Source organism: Vulpes vulpes, chromosome 3 (assembly GCF_048418805.1).
Source record: "Vulpes vulpes isolate BD-2025 chromosome 3, VulVul3, whole genome shotgun sequence".
NCBI lineage: Eukaryota > Metazoa > Chordata > Mammalia > Carnivora > Canidae > Vulpes > Vulpes vulpes.
In genome coordinates this window covers 131,783,988-131,801,937 of record NC_132782.1, presented here as the reverse complement: position 1 = coordinate 131,801,937, position 17,950 = coordinate 131,783,988, and the positions used below count along the sequence as shown (strand labels likewise).

Below are 17,950 nucleotides of genomic sequence, written 5' to 3'. Positions count from 1 at the left end.
CCCTCCCCCCAAAATAAATAATAAATCTTTAAAAAAACAAGGGTTGAATTTGCCCATTCTTTTTCTGCATCAGTTGAGATGGTCATATGATTCTTACTCATTTTGGTAATGTGGTGTATCATATTTAATCTGTGTTCATCAGGGATATTGGCCTATGATTTTTTGTGTACTTATCTGGTTTCGGTATCAGGGTAATGCTGGCCATAACATGAGTTTGGAAGAGTTCCTCTCCTATTTTGGGGGAGAGTTGGAGAAGGATTGGTATTGGTTCTTAAAATGTGAAGCTATCTGTTCTTGGATTTTTGTTTGTTTGGAGGCTTTTGATGATAGACTCAGTGTCCTCACTAGTAATCAGTCTGTTTCAGATTTTCTGTTTCATCGTCATTCAGTCTTGGAAGATTGTATCTTTCTAGGAATTTATCCGTTTCTTTCCAGGTTGTTCATTTCTTTGATATAATCGTTCATAGTAGTCTCTTATCTTTGTATTTCTGTGGTATCAGTTGTAATATCGCTTTCATTTAGGATTCTACTTTTTGAATCCTCTTTCTTCTGACGAGTCTACCTAAAAGTCTGTCTGCTTTCTTTATCTTTTAAAAAAATCAGCTTTTAGTTTCATTGATTAGTTCTGTTGTCATTTAAAACTGCTTCTGCTCGGATCTTTGTTGTTTCCTTCCTTCTCTAACTTTGGGCTTTGCTCTTCTTTTTTCTAGTTCCTTATAAGAACTAGAAAGGTATAAATTAGGTTATACATGAGATCTTTCTTGTTTCGTGATGTGTGCATTTATCACTGTAAACTTTCCTCTTGAATTGCTTTTGCCACATCCCATACATGTAGTAGTATTTCCATTTTCATTAGCCTCAAGATATTTTTAAATAAAAAATAATATAAAATATTAATACTTTATTAAAATATTTATAAAATATTTTATATTTAAATATAAATATATATAAAATATTTTTATATATTTAAATATATATTTTATATATAAATATAAAATATTTATATATTTAAATATAAATATATATAAATATTAAACTATTATGTTTAACTATAAATAATATAAAAATATTAATATTTTATTAAAATATTAATAAAAGAATATAAAAATATTATTTCTTCCTTGAGCCCTTGGTTGTTCAGTAGTAGCATGATATTTAACCTCCATGTACTTGTGTTCTTTCTAGATTTTTTTCTTGTGGTTCCCTGCTAGTTCCATAGTGTTGTCAGAAAAGATGTATGGCATGACTTTGATATTTTTGTATTTATTGAGATTTTGTTCTGTGGCCTAATGTGATCTATACTGGATAGTGCTGTTTACACTTGGAAAGAATGTGTATTCTGCTAGTTTAGGATGGAATGTTCTGAATATATCTATTGGATCCATTTGGTCATCCAATGTGTCATTCAAAGCCACTGTTTCATTGTTGATTTTCTGTTTGGATGATCTATCCATTGATGTAAGTGGGGGATGAAAATCCCCTAGTATATTGTATTACTATTCCATACTTTCTTTATGTTTGTTATTAGCTGCTGTATGTATTTGGGTGCTCCCATGTTGGGTGCATAAATACTTATAATTGTTATATTTTCTTGTTGAATTGTTCTCTTTGTGATTATATAGTGTCCTTTGTCTCTTATTTCAGTCTTTGTTTTAAAGTCCATTTTGTCCAATACAAGTAATGCTCCCCTGACTTTCCTTTCTCTTCCATTTGCATAAATGCTTTTCCATCCCTTCACTTTCAGTCTGCATGTGTCTGTAGTATGAAATGAGTCTCTTGGAGACATCACATGGGTGAATCTTGCTCCTTTATCCATTCCATCATCCTGTAGCTTTTGATTGGAGTATTTAGTCCATTTCCATTCAAAGTAATTATTGATAGGTATGTACTTATTGCCATTTTGTTGCTTGTTTTATGGTTGTTTTTGTAGTTCTTCCTTGTTATTGATTTTTCTTGCTTTCTTGTTCAGTTTGCTGGTTTTCTTTAGTAACAAACTTGGATTCTGTTCTCTTTATTTTTTTACATATCTAGTACTGATTTTTAATTCTTGGTTACTGTTAAGTTTGTATATATAACAGCTTATGCATATAGCAGTCCTTATTACATCGATGGTAAGTTGACCTATTCTTTACTCTTCTCCACCTCTACTGCCCCCTTTACTATGTTTCAGGTATATGGTGTCATACCTTACATCATTTTATTTTGTGAATCCCTTGACTAATTTTTATAGCTATACTTAATTTTACTGCTTTTGTGCTTCCTATTCTTATTCTTACTTATGGTCTTTAATTCAAGGTATCCCATTTAATATTTCTCACAGGGCTGGTTTAGTGGTAATAAATTCCTTTAACTTTCCTTTGGGAAACTCTCCTTTTCTGAATGACAGGCTTGCTAGATAGAGTATTCTTGATTGCAGTTTTTTTTTTTTTAATTTCCTTTCAGCATGTTGAATATATCATGCCACTTTTTTCTTTCCTGTACAGTTTCTGCTGAAAAATCTGCTGATAGCCTTATGGGGTTTTCCCTAGTATGTTTTCTTTTCTCCTGAAACTTTTAGAACTGTAGTTTGCCATTTAACTACTATGTGTCTTGGAGTGAACTTCCTTGATTGATTTTATTAGGGGTTTTCTGTGCCTCCTGGATTTGGGTTCCTTCCCCAGATTTGGGAAGTTTATAGTTATTATTTCTTCAAACAAATTTACTCCCCCCTTTTCTGTGTCTTTTTTTTTTTTCTTTCTGGGATTCCTATAATGTGAATGTTTCTCTGGCTGGTTCTTTTTTATATTTTCTGTTTTCTGTCTCTTTTTTGGTGGCTTCATTGAAGTCTCCCACCCTTTCCTGAATTCCAGTGAGTATTTTTATGACCAATACTTTAAATTCTCCATCAGTCATATTACTTATTTGTCTCATTTAGGTCTCTAGCTATGATTTTTGTCCTCTTCATTCATTTGGAACTTACTCCTCTGTCTCCTGATTGTGTCTAATTCTCTGTGTCAGTTTCTCTGTTATGAAAGTCAGCTATGTCTCCTATACATGAAAGTATTGGGCTTTGAAAAAAGTCCTGTGGTGCCCTGCAGTGCAGTGTCCCCTGTTCACCAGACCCTGGGGTTGAGGGGTATCTCCTGTGTGTGTCATGTGAGCCCTATTGTTGTGGCTAAGCCACTTTTGCCTTCAGCCTCCTCATCTGCAATGGCTTTCTCTGCCTGTTGGAGGCAGGATTTAGTTCCAGTTTTATTAGTGAGCCAGTCTTCGGTTTCTCCGGGTTTGAGTTGAGTCATACCAGGCATTTGACATAGAGGCAGTAGCACAGAGCTGTTGAGTGCTCTCCCTGTGTTTTGCCTCAACAAGCTTTCATTGGTGGTTGAGTCCTGCAGCCAGACTAGATGTCTGCCCCCCAGCCCACAGCCAGGGCTATAGTTGGACTGCTGTGTGTGTGTGTTTATCTTTCCTTCTCTCCAAGTTAGTGGTCATTTTGGAGTGGTACTGGTTCCTGTCAGGGCTGCTTGAACACTGCCCAGCTTATGGCATCACTTTGAATCACTCTCCTGCCAAGAGCATATTGGAGGTGACAGGTACATAGAATGCAGGGTGGAGTACAGTGCCAGCAAGAGCCACTTCAGTTCACTGGACTTGGGACCAAGGCAAACCAAGTTTTAGGGCACAGGTTTGCGGAAGCATGGGGGCAGAGCAAGAGGTATTAATAAGTTATGTGGAGAATGTTGAGGTCATGCTGGTTCCAGTGTCTAAACTGAGGGTGAGAGGAGGGAAATGGCATCCACCACTTCCTTTGTTCTTGGAGAAGTCTGTCATTGATTCCTGCCCCTCTGGTTCATCTCCAGCACACAATCTGAAATGAGTAAACACATCTCCCTCTCATATACACCAGCTGTTTCAAACTAGTGCTTCTATTGCTGTATCTTCACAGTGCTGTTTGTTGTGCTCTTCAAGGATTTGGACTCCACTCTCCCAGTTCTCCCATAGAGCCTTTTAATTTTTAATGTTCCAAGTGTTAAAGACCTGCTAATTTGATTGTAAGAACTTGTGAAATTCAGCCTCTCTGGTCTCCAAAGCCAGATATTATGGTCATCCACCTTCCTGTGCCTAGGGTGGGTGTCTGTTTCTTTCTCCTGCCCATGCTCAGCATCCTTCCCTCCTGCAGACAGTCTCATAGAGAGTCCAGTGGGTCTGTTTGGATCCTCACCACCCTTGGTCCTTTCTACCCTATTGTGGCCTCTTCTGTATATTTAGCTGTGCAGAGTCTAGTCTACCAATCTTTGGAGTCATTTTCTGGTATTTACACTGATGTGTATGTTACCTATTTGTATCAACAGGACAAGGTGAGCTTAGGATCCTTCTCCTTTGCCACCTTCTCTATATAATTCCTATACATTTATTTTATTTTTAAAATATTTACTTATTCACTTGATAGAGCACATGCACATGAGCAGGGAGAGGGGCAGAGGGAGAGAGAATCTCAAGCACACTCCCTGCTGAGCATGGAGTGCAAAGTGGGGTTTGACCCCATGACCCTGAGATTGTGACCTGAGCTGAAACTAACAGTTGGACACTCAATGAACCAAGCCACCCAGGCACCTCTGTACTGGAAAATTTTAAAATACATATATTTCTATGGGTTGCACTGATCTAGATCATGATCATTTAAGAACAGTGTCACAATCAGTTAACTTTTTAAGAAAGGAAAGATAAAGTCATGTCAGAGGGTTCCCAGCAAATTAGTATGTCATTCTTATGGCATCATCTTTCCTTCCTTATTAATAATTTGTATATTTGATTTAGTTTTCATATAGGACCATAAATATCTTTTTACTTATTTTTATATTCCTTGAAGATTCTCATACTCTTAATATAGAGTAACCCCTGAACAACACAGAGTTGAACTGTTGGGTCGACTTATAATCCAGCTTTTTTCAATACAGTATAGTACTGTAACATATTTTTTCAGTATGATTTTCTCATATTATTTTCTCTTTATTATAAGAATACAGTATATAATACATATAACATAGAAAATATGTGTTAATCAACTGCTTCTGTTATTGGTTAAGGCCTTTAGTTGACCACAGGCTATCAGTAGTTTTGGGGGGAGTCTGAAGTTACACATGGACTTTTGAATATGCAGGTGTCAGCACTCCTCATCCCCATGTTGTTCAGTGTCAACTGTATATGTTTTACATTAAATTGAAATAATTGGTAAACATGCTATTTTAATTTGGTCTTAAATGATTAATGAATAGTTTATCTGTTGTCATATTTTCATATTTTTAAATAGTTTTTAAGATTACATAGAGACCTTTAGAATCTTAATTTGATCTATTATTGTATCAAAAATATTGTTTTCCTTCCAGTATATAGTTGACATCTGTAGACATATACTGAATCAGATATTTGTTTTAGGATATAAAGATAAAGAATGCAGACTCTTGGAAAAGTTTAGGCAAACCAGTCAAAACATCAGGTGTACTGAAATCCTCAGATGAGCTCTTCAACCAATTTAGAAAAGCAGCAATAGAAAAAGAAGTAAAAGCTCGAACACAGGAACTAATACGGAAACATATGGAACAGAATACAATGGAACCAAAAAGAGTTCAAGAAAATCAGAGGTCAGTAATTTACTGGATTAAGGGAGCCTAGGAGATAATGGACTTTTTTTCATTTATCAGTTTCTTTTTGTTCAAGTATTCATTCATGTCTGCATGCATTGACTATGTATAGCAATCTCCATTCCCAATGGTGGACATGTAATTTTAAATATATTTCTTTTTTGTCAAGTGACCATGATTTAGCTATTTAGTAGAATACAAAGCGAATTATAATTGTAAAAAGTAAATTTTATTGATATTTTTAATTGACAAGTAGTATCTACTTTGAAGAGGATAGAAATTATCAAGTGATTAAGCTATTAAAGATACTAATATAACTAAATCATAAAGACATCATTATTTTCCAGAAATGTCTTGTTTCCATTCTATGTGTAAAAACATAGCAATATACTTGCTTAGTTTCCATAACCTTCTCTTTGTTAATATAGATTGCCTTTACAAAATATGACACCAAAAGTCAAACTTAAAAATGATATCATAACATATGAAAGGAGGGATCTAAAACATTGCTTTATGTTTATAATTGAATTAACATATCTTTGTAATAAAAATTTTTAAGGAATTTGAAACCTACTTTGAGCTATATTGTTTCTTTAAGGGACCTTGGTTTCACTCAAGAATCTTTTTCAAACAAAATGCAAAATCAGTACCTTGGAGAACAGAAAGACCATCAGCAGTCTTCAGAAGCTCAAGATAAATACAAACTCTGGCTTCTCAAAGACCGTAATTTAGCAAGGGAGAAAGAGCAAGAGCGGAGGAGGAGAGAAGCAGTAAGTAAATTTTACTTTACTAAATCTAACTAAGGAAAGATTTAACAAAGCAGTGGCTTTTACAAGTTCAAAGATATATTCAGGGTGATTTTCAGTGACAGTGAATTTACATTGTTGGTACATTTACCTATCACTCTGGGCTGTTAACTAATTACAAATTAAAAACAAATTCTTTTTTTTTTTTTTTTAAAGATTTACTTATTTATTTTAGAGATAGAGTGGGGGGCGGAGCAGGGGGAAGTGGGGGGATTCGAAGCCAACTCCACCCTTACCTCACCAACTCCACCCTTACCTCAGAGCCCAAAGTGGGGCTTGATCTCACATCCCTGAGCTGAAAAAAAAAAAATTTCATAGATATGGGGCACCTGGGTGGCTCAGCGGTTGAGCGTCTGCCTTTGGCTCAGGTCCTGATCCTGGGATCCTGAGATCGTGTCCCACGTCAGGCTCCCTGCATGGAGCCTGCTTTTCCCTCTGCCTGTGTCTCTGCGTCTCTCATAAATAAATAAATAAAATCTTTTAAAAAAAATAAGTAGATTTAAAAAAATTTCATAATTGGTCAGTTTGGATGTCATCAACATGAGCATTTAGAGAAGGCTTCAGAGTATAGGAAACATTTATTTCCTTTGTCTTATTTATTAGATTTTATTTATTTGAGAAAGAGAGCACAAGTGGGGTGGGAGTGGGCAAAACAGAGGGAGAGAGAGAAGCAAACTCCCTGCTGAATAGGGTGCCCCATGGGAGGCTCCATCCCAGGACCCTGAGATCATGACCTGAGCCAAAGGTAGAGGCTTAATTGACTGAACCACCCCTGCATCCCTATTTCTTTTTATTTAATTAGAATTCTGTTTACTTTAGCTTATTTTTAATGGCTTCTTAGCATTTAATGAACATACTGAGTGTTATACATGCGATTTGGTGGATGGAACTGGAGGGTATTATGCTGAGTGAAGTAAGTCAATCGGAGAAGGACAAACATTGTATGTTCTCATTCATTTGGGGAATATAAATAATAGTGAAAGGGAATAATAAGGGAAGGGAGAAGAAATGTGTGGGAAATATCAGAAAGGGAGACAGAACATAAAGACTCCTAACTCTGGGAAACGAACTAGGGGTGATAGGGGAGGAGGGCGGGGGGTGGGAGTGAATGGGTGACGGGCACTGGGGGTTATTCTGTATGTTGGTAAATTGAACACCAATAAAAAATAAAAAAAAAATTTCATAAATACCTATATATAAAATAAACTTGGTTAAATAATTTGCCCTAGGTTACACAGTAAGTGGCAGAGTCAAGAAAAGCCTGTAGCTTTATTGCTATGCATTTTAGTTTCCTCAAATAGTTAAAGACACTGGTTCATTCAGAACATAATTTTATGTGTCTAGCACTATTTTGATTATAGAGATAAATGAAATAATATACTCAGTTCATGTCCTTGTTAATAGTCTGTCAACACTGATAATTTTCTCTTATTTGGAGAAGTTTAATTTAGTATTTGTGTAAGCTTTAAGTATTATCACATGAACAATAATTTAACAAAAATCAGTATTTGTTTTTTGGTTTTTTTTTAAAAATCAGTATTTGAACAGAAATAGAAAATTAGACTCATTACGTTAAATAAATTGTGTTCATTTTGTAGAATCTGTTCTAAATGTTGTTTGATCATTTTTATATATATCTAATGAAGGCATAGATATTTTTAAAGTAACATTGAATTTTTTTTCCTTGTTTCTACAGATGGCTGGTACCATTGATATGACTCTTCAAAGTGACATTATGACAATGTTTGAAAACAACTTTGATTAAAACATTAAATTAACCATCAACTTAAAATGAATGATATAAAAGATTAAAATGTATATGGTAAAATGATTGCTTTAAAACACCACGATACCAATCTTATATTGTATTTGCTCTAAAATGATTAAACAATTTTCACATATATTTTTAATAGCTATATGTTCATTTTCTAAATGATATAATTTACAGGAAATTTTATAATTTTGGATCCCTAAAAATTGAATAAATTCCCAGATGTTATTTATTTTATAAATAATTGTCTGCTATGTATTATAGTCCCTGTCTAAGCACTGAAAATCCAAAAGAGACCCTTCTTGTTTAAAAATGAAAAATACATAAAAGTGTATCAAAAACAGTTCCTGTTGAGTTTTTAACTTTTAAAACAAATATCTATCTGCCTTAAAGTATTTTGAACTTCTAACAAATAATACTTGGTTTCTTTGACTGTCAGGTTATATAATATTCTCTGCTGATTCTGTATGCAAAATTTATATTGAAATTTAGTTTAAAGAGTATTATGTATGGTTTGGATGATGTTAAATTTGAGCAAAATAATAGTAAATATTATGATGTAAGTTTCTATAGGAACTTATACAATTCTTATATGCATATGTGATAGTAATGGATGTTTTACATTTTTACTTAACTATGTAGTCTTTAAATCTGTAAATTATTTTTGTTTCATCATTCTCAAGTTGCAATTATGTATAAATCATGTGTATCCACTTCATATATTTTAGCATTTTGGACTCTTGAAGTGTAACATGACTCAGGTCCTATTATGATACCATCTAAAGTGAAAACTCAGTGTGTGTGTATGTGTGTGTTTTAGAGCAAAAGAGAAACAGTTTTCTTGACTTCATTTGTTTTTATACTCAATATAATTTTTTGAACTATCTAAACTACAGTCATTTAAAAAATATGATCAACTAGTGGCTAAATGATGGTGACACTTTTATGAAACAGCTAGAATCAAAGTAGCTGTCATACTCATTAACTACAACTATTTTTAACCAAGTGATTAGTGTGTATATACTAAATAGTATGCATTGTTATTTTCCTAAAAGATTATCTACAGATTAGATAGATCTCTATGTATTCTAGAATATATGTATTTTTAGGAAGATATATCAGGTGTATCAGGTGTACATAGTGATTGGTTCTAGGTGATGGAATTACAGGTGTTTTTTTCCTTCTCATTCTTTTTAATATTATGTAATACTTTTAAGATCTGTGGGAAATTTTCCATTTTGAAGAGAGAATGAAAATAGTAAGGATTTCTATCAAATACACATTAAATCTTTCAACAGCTGCCTTTAAACAACTAATAAAACTGATGAATCAGTGAGCTTTGGCTACATCTAAAAAAAGTTCAGTTTTGTTAACATCATTTTAAATTAAAGAATAATGGCTTACTTGGAGGTTTTCCTATTAACATTTGGAAGAGCCCTGATAGAGCTGTGTTATGGTTGTCAGTGTTTTGTTTAACCAGCTTAACACTTTTAGCCTTTGTTCAGTCAACAAACTTTTTAGTAGGTTGGTTGAAGTCAGCTTAGCAATCAAAATAATCAGTTTATAACTGATCCTTCCTATATTATGCTTTATTTTTTAGTAAAAGATTTTTGTCTTCTCTTGACTTCTGTGGAATTTACTTCTGTTAGTTTTATGCATGAAATACTGCATGTAACTTGTCTTTAACTGAACCCTTGTTTTGTGAGGACCCCTTTTCTGTCCATCTGTCACTACTTTCCAGTTTCTAAAACTTGTTCATTTTGTTTTCTGGGATTCATGATTGTTCATCCAAAACATTCCCTACATGATCAAACTTTTTGTTTGTTTTTTCCCATTTTTCTTGAGTTCTGGAAGTGTGGTCCATGGACCAGCTACATCAGCATCACCTGAGAATGTTTTAGAAATGCAAATTCTCAGACTTCAGAATTACTGAATCAGAAACACTGGGTGTAGGGTTCAGCAACCTTTAGCTGAACACTCCCTCCAGATGATTCTAATACACACTACAGTTTGAGAACCACTGCTCTAACAACCTGGGCACTCTGCTGCAGGCTCTCATTTAGTGCCTGTTTCTTTTCTTGACTAATGTTTTTCTTACCTTTGGGGTGCCACTTGAAGACCACCATGACCACCTCCACCACCCCTGCCGCCCTCCCTTTTTCATGATCACCAGACTGTACCACCCATAGTCATTTACCATCCCTGTTTCACACCATCTTGTTCCCCAGAGATTTTAGTCTCTATTTCTCTCTAAATTGACACTTCTCAGTCCCTAAACTCTGCTAATTATCTTAATAGCTAATCACCTTTAACCATTCCTTTATCATTGTCAATAACTAAAATCTTTCCTTAGTCTCAGTTTCAAGCAAGTTAGTCTCTTACTACTTTCTCATATCTTTTTCTAGTTTAATCTAGATAGGCCCTGACTCCAACAATCATTAGGCTTCACCATGACCTTACAATTCATTAATCCTAGTGCTTTTCATAGTACCTCTCCCCTTCATGCCCTTTTTAAAAAAAAAAAATTATTTATTTATTCACGAGAGACACAGTGGGAGGCAGAGACATAGAGGGAGAAGCGGGCTCCATGCAGGAAGCCCGATGTGGGACTCGATCCTGGGGCTCCAGGATCATGGCCCGAGCCAAAGGTAGATGCTCAACTGCTGAGCCATCCAGGCGTCCCCATGCCCTTCTTATGCAAGTTTGTTGGCATTATTTATACCACTCCCTTGCATATACCCTCAATTCCATTGCTCCTTTCTTTGTTGTATTCACTTGGCAAAAAATCCTTATTAGTCTGACTGCTTCCTCTGCACCCATTAAGTTGTTTGTGGTTATAGAAACACATGCAACCATGATAACCAATCTCACTTCAAATTCATGAGCATAAACTCAAGTTAGCCATAATGCTGCCCAGAAATCTTACTACCAATGTAGAAATAAGTTTCTCTCCTCTCTATCCCAACTATTGAGAGATCAAAGCTTGTATATTTTTCAGTCTTTTTACGCTCAAAAATTGACATGTCAGGACTTTGAGGGGATTGTTTTTACAAAAACATGGTCCTCTATACATGTTACTTGGCAAATGAGTTTTTCTTAATGCATCAGGAGCATCTGTATAGATCTTTAGACGGATATAGATTGATTTGATTCATTCTTTTTAAGAAGGCTGCATGACATAAATTAGAACAGATATATCATGATTTATGTGATCCCCCTATTGATTCAGTTGATTCCAGTCTTTCTCTACCATGAATAATGCTGCAGTAAATACACCACGTATAGAGCCTGACATAATTGTATTGCTATTTCTAAAGAGTAAAGCTCCTAAAATAAGGTTTGCTGGGTCAGAAGTTACAGTCAGAGGGAGTAGTTTTTACTTCAATAGGAGGTACCAAATGACACTTCCAAAAAAGGCTAGAGCAGGTCACATTCCATGGAGTCTGAAAGTGCCTCTTTCTCATTATCCTCACCAGCATTGGATATTACTGCTCTCGTATTCTTTGCTAATCCAAATTAAAAAGTCGTACTCAGTTACTTTAATCTTTACTTCCCAGATATCAAGGGGGCTAACTTGTATTTGTTAGGTGTGTGACTTGCCTAGTAACCAACATCCTTTAGTCATCCTCCTTTTGGGTTATCGGTTTGTACAAAGCCTTTTTTTTTTTTTCTAGGTGGTATAGAAACATTCTTTTTTCACAATCTGTTGTTTGTCTTCTGAGATTTATGGCCTTTTTTTCCATTTCCATAAAATTTTAAATTTTATGTAGCTGTATGTCTGGATTTTCCTTTATAGTATCTAGCTATTCAGCCTTGTTTTAAATTGTATCCCCCCACATCAAAATGATAAAAGTCTCTTTTTGTGCTTAAAATCCAGATAATTTTTACACTAAGATTCTAGATGGATCAAAGACATTTTTATGTATATAATAAGAGACAGGGAACCAGATTTCTTTTTTCTAAATGAATTCTCAGTTATGCTGCCACAAGTTACTGACCCTCTGATTTGCAACAGTTGTCATTCTGTAAGAAATTCATAATCACTTTATCCAATTTGTAAAAGTTGAGTGAAATTAAACATTGGAATTTTGTTTGGGATTAGATTAGAAATAATTTTTTAAGGTTTTTATTTATTCATGAGAGACACAGAAGCAGAGGCAGAGGGAGAAGCAGGGAATTGTGCTGAATTTATGTTTACTAGACTTTGTTCAATAAAATTATCAGCTTGAAATTTTGTACCCAGCAAAACTATTAAAATGAAGATGAAATAAATGAATGAAATTGTATCACTATAGATCCTACAACCATTAAGAAGATAAAAAGGGGGAAAAAGAAGATAAAAAGGAATATTACAAATAACTTCACATTTGTAAATGTGAATAAGTGGGCCAATTGCCCAAAAATGATAAACTACCAAATTTCAATATGAAATAATCCAAACAGCCATGTATCATTAAAAAAATTCAATTGATAATTTTAAAGCTCCTGAAAAAGAAATTCAAGCCCATATGGTTTCACTGGAGAATTATACCAAACATTTAAAGAAGGATTAACATTAACACAGTCTCTTCCAGGAAATCTATTCCAGAAAACGCCTCTTCTAGAAATTGGTCTGTTATGTGATACAGAGGACATTTTTTTAAGATTTTATTTTCAAGGTGTCTGTACACCCAATGTGGGGCTTGAACTTACCACTTCAAGATTAAGAGTTGTATATTCCACTGACTGAGCTCGCCAGGCACCCCACAAAAGGACAAAAATATTTTTTAAGATTGTATTTATTTATTTGAGAGAAAATATAAGCAGGGGTAAGGGCAAAGAAGAGGGAGAAGCAGACTTCTCACTGAGCAGGGAAGCCTGATGTGGAGCTTGACGCCAGGACCCTGAAATCATGACCTGAGCCAAAGGCAGATGCTTAATCAACTGAGCCACTGAGGCACCCCAGGACAAATTTTATTAATAGGAAGAAGTATACTTCCCAACTCATTTTATAAGGCTAGCCAGTATTACCCTGATACTGAACCAAAGACAATATATTTAAAAGGGAAAAAAAAAAAAAAAGAGCTTAAGGCCATTATCTCTAATGTACTTAGACACCAGAATCTTCCGACAAAATGTTAGCAAACTAAATACCACAATGTATGAAAATAATTATATACTATGACTAAGTGATTTATTCCAGGTATACAGAGCAGTTTCAACATTTGAAAATCAGTGTAATCCAAAATGAACTCACATTCACATTTAAAAACAACAAAAAACTTCGGTAAGTTTTTCAAGGGAATTACTTCAATTTGATATGGAGCATCCACAAAAAATCTGCAGCTAATGTTACACTTAATGGTGAAAGACTTGATGCTTTTCCCCTACATTTGGGAACATGGCAAGGATATCCACTCTCACCATTCTTATTCAATGAGTACTAGAAATTATACCCAATGTAATACAGCAAAAAAAAAAAAAAAAAAAAAAAAGTCATTCAGATTGTTTTGGTTGGGTTTTTAAATTTTATTTCATTAGCTATAATATCCTAAAATAGTACCAAATAATGGAAGCAAGACTAGTCATTCTCATTTACAATTTTAAAGTAAATGGGATGCCTGAGTCGCTCAGTCAATTAAGTGTCTGACTCTTGATTTCGGCTCAGGTCATGATCTCAGGGTTGTGAGATCAATCCCTGCACTGGGCTCTGCCCTGAGCATAGAGCCTGCTTAAGATTCTCTCCCCCTACCCCAACTTTCTCTCTCTCTTTCTCTCTCCCTCTCTAAAAGAAAAATAAAAGATAAAATAAATGGCCACAGGATTTCACCATAAGCTGTTTTTGGAGGTTTTTTTGTTTTGTTTTGTTTTGATAACTAATGTTTGAGCAGTTTCTGAATCAATTTAGCTTTAAGGACTAGCTGTTGAATTTTTGCACATGATTTTCTATGTAGAAAATCCTATGCAATATACAAAAAAGTCTTAAAACTAGCAAATGATTTAGGCAAGGTCACAGGATATAGAATCAACATACAAAAATCAATCTGATCTCTCTATTACTAATGAACATATGGTAACTTAACATTAACATTTATAATCATTCCAAAGAATTTGAAATACTTAGGTTTATGTTGAACAAAATGTACAGGATCTGTATGCTGAAAATCACAAAATGTTTATGGAAGAAGTTAAAGAAGAAAGACTTAAATAGACATACTATGTTCATAGATTGGGAAAACTCAACATAGGAAAGATTCAGTACTCCTCAAATTGATCTGGTTTAATGCACTCCTATCAAAATCCCAGCAAAGCTTTTCATAGACATAGACAAGCTTGTTCTAAAACTCAGAATGAAAAAAAAAAAACTCAGAATTACAGTCACTAGAATAAATAATACTGAAAAAATAGAGAGGAATCATTCTGTATGATAATAAGACTTACTATAAGGCTACAGTAATCAATAAAATGTGGTATTAGTAAAGCAGTAGACCCCAGAATAAAGAACTGACACCCACACAAATATCCTGAACTGATTTTTGACAAAGGTGCAATTCAATGAAGAAAGGGTAGTCTTTTCAACAAATGGTGCTGGAGCAATTGAATATTCATAAGCCAAAAAAAAAAAAACTTAACTTAATTAAAACTTACATTGTATGCAAAAATTAGCTCAAAATGGATCATGGGTTTAGATGTAAAATACAAAAAAGAAAAAAATCCTTGAGGCTCTGTGATTAGGCAAAGAGGCTTTAGACTTGATACCAAAAGTATGATCCATAAGTGAAAGACTGGTAAGTTGGATCTTGTCAAAATTAAGACTTTTGCTCTGTGAAAAGATAAGTTACAGATTAGTAAAATATTTGCAAACCACATATCTGACAAGAAATAGTATATAATAATATATTAAAAACTCTAAAAATACAACAGTAAAAAAACCAATTAGAATGAGCAAAAGACATGGACAAAATTCTACCAAAGAGGATATGCATATGGCAAACACACATATGAAAGCATGTTCACCACTACTAGTAGCCATCAGTGACATACGAATGTAAACCACAATGAGATAGCACTGCACATCTATCAGGAAGGTTTAAAATAAAAAATAGTGACTACACAAAATGCTGGTTGTGTAAAATGGTGTACAGCCACACTAGAAACCAGTTGTTACTTCTTTTAAACAAAACATACAAAGCCATATGACCTGGCAGTTGCACTACTGGACAGTTATCCCAGATAAATGAAAACTTCCGATCACAAACCCACAAAGATTCATAGCAGCTTTATTTGTAATAGCCCAAAACTGTAAACAACCTAGATGTCATTCAGTATGTAAGTGTTTAACAAATTGTAGCATATTCATAATTTGAAATACTAATCAGCAGCAAAAAGGAATGAACTGTTGATACTTGCAATAACTTGAATTTCTAGGGAATTGTGGTGTGTGAAAATAATCCCAAAAGGTTACCTACTTCATGACTTCACTTTTATAACAGTTTTGAAATGACAAAATTTTGGAAATGGAAAACACATTAGTGGTTACCAGAGGTGAGGGATAAGGTGTGAACATGGTTATAAAAGGACAACATGAGGGACACCTGGGTGGCTCAGCGGTTGGCCACCTGCCTTTGGTTCAGGTTGTGATCCCGGGATCTGGGAAAGAGTCCCACATCGGGCTCCCTGTGAGGAGCCTGCTTCTCCCTCTGCCTGTGTCTCTGCCTTCTCTCCGTGTCTCTCATGAATAAATAAATAAGTAAAATATTAAAAGAAAAGAAACTTAAAAAAAAAAAAGAGGACAACATGAGACATCCCTGTGGTTAAAGAGCTGTTCTATATACTTGACTTTGGTGGTGGGTACACAAAGCTACACTATAAACAAAATTATAAAGTGTAAAGTACACTGTTTAAAGTGTACACAGTTTCTCTATTTCTCATGAGTGCATATAAATTTCTAATCATCTCATTTAAAATTTCAATTTTAGGGCAGCCCGGGTGGCTCAGCGGTTTAGCGCCGCCTTCAGCCCAGGGCGCGATCCTGGAGTCCTGGGATCGAGTCCCGCATTGGGCTCCCGGCATGGAGCCTGCTTCTCCTTCTGCCTGTGTCTCTGCCTCTCTCTGTATCTCTCACGAATAAATAAATAAAATCTTTAAAAAATGTTTTTTCAATTTTAAAAATACTCAAAATGTTTAAAAAGTATAGTTTATTGTAATCATTTTATAATATATATGAAATATATACACATATATCAAATCATTATATCATATACCTAAAACTAATACAATGATATATGCCAATCATATCTCAATTTTTAAAAATTAGGAAATTCAGGCTTCCACTTGGGATTAAGAAAGTTGGAAAAGCATTTCTTCACCATTACAACAATCTGAAAAGCCAGAATTTTTTTTTTTAAGATTTTATTTGTTTATTCATGAGAGACACAGAGACACAGGCAGAGGGAGAAGCAGGCTCCTCGCAGGGAGCCCGATGTGGGACTCGATCCCAGAACTCCGGGATCAGCCCTGAGCAAAAGGCAGACGCCCAACTGCTGAGCCATCCAGGATCCTGAAAATCTTTAAATTTACGTTTCTTAAATTAATCTGAGGGCTGAGATTATGGGGTAACCAATAACCTGAAATCTAAGAAAAGACAAGTTCATCAAAGGAGAGACAGGATATAAGTACTGGCTTACCTGAGGCAGGTGTCTCCAATGCCATATAATGTGGCAATAAAAACACGATGGGATGCCCCAGTGGCTCACTGGTTGAGCGGCTTTCTTCAGCTCAGAGCATGATCCCAGGGTCCTGGGATCAAGTCCTGCATCGGGCTGTCTGTGAGGAGCCTGCTTCTTCCTCTGCCTGTGTCTCTGCCTCTCTCTCTGTGTTATTTCACAAATAAATAAATAAATAAATAAATAAATAAATAAATAAATAAATAAACAAAAAAGCCAAGCAAATGAAATCATCTAGAAGTAACAATTATGAAAGCCCAGTTGTGGGCTAGTTGAGAATATAGAACCCCTCACAGCACATAAGAAGTTTGCAACCACGTGCAGATTCTTCTTCAAGTATAGACCTCATCAGTACTTACAAGAAGGATTTGAGGGACAGGATGAGGTTCTGAAAAAGCTATCCTCCTTTTTTTTTTTTTTTTTTCAATTTATGAGACACACACACACACACAGAGAGAGAGAGAGAGAGAGAGGCAGAGACACAGGCAGAGGGAGAAGCAGGCTCCATGCAGGGAGCCCGACATGGGACTCGATCCCAGGTCTCCAGGATCAACGCCCTGGGCTGAAGGCGGCGCAAAACGGCTGAGCCACCTGCGCTGCCCGAAAGCTATTCTCCTGATGCAGGCCTGGAAGAGAATAGTACCAGATATAGAAAAACAGAGAGGCTTTTCCAGATCCTTCTTCCCTATCTTCCTTAAGGAATACCAGCCTTAAGCTTCTGGGGGAAGAATAGCAAACCCTGTCACCTAGACAGGGCACTGATGAAGATCTACTGCAGTGAGGAGGGAAGAAAACAGAAACCTTCTAATCTAGGACAGGAGCAGGAAATACATCATGGGTCCACACCATTAGAAAGATCTTGTCACCGGGAACAGGAAAGGATCATTGAGAAAATCCCAACTGCTATCCAAGATACCGTGATATCCTGATATCCACAGTGCCTGTCTGGGAGGAAACAGGACAGCAGAGAATGTCCCTCTACCCTCTGCACTTCCTACCACAGGGTAATAAACATTCAATAACAAAAGCAATTTACTACTATCAGAG

At 35.2% G+C, this 17,950-nt stretch overlaps 1 protein-coding gene and 1 long non-coding RNA gene across 2 annotated transcripts in view; one reads left to right on the top strand and one right to left on the bottom strand.

Annotated features, from left to right (window-relative positions):
* BRDT (bromodomain testis associated) overlaps window positions 1-9,048 on the top strand; it is a 55,777-nt gene extending 46,729 nt beyond the window's left edge. The window contains exons 17-19 of the mRNA XM_025996441.2: window positions 5,416-5,621; window positions 6,220-6,391; window positions 8,124-9,048. Of these exons, the coding sequence (XP_025852226.1) occupies window positions 5,416-5,621; window positions 6,220-6,391; window positions 8,124-8,192 (447 nt within the window). The 3' untranslated portion in view covers window positions 8,193-9,048. The remainder of the gene's footprint in view (window positions 1-5,415; window positions 5,622-6,219; window positions 6,392-8,123) is intronic.
* Window positions 9,049-14,331: 5,283 nt separating this feature from the next.
* LOC140598376 (uncharacterized) lies at window positions 14,332-17,052 on the bottom strand. The gene is made up of 2 exons (XR_012000774.1): window positions 16,865-17,052; window positions 14,332-15,000 (listed from the first exon to the last, which is right to left on the bottom strand). It is a non-coding gene; the product is annotated as an uncharacterized lncRNA (long non-coding RNA).
* Window positions 17,053-17,950: the final 898 nt, after the last annotated feature.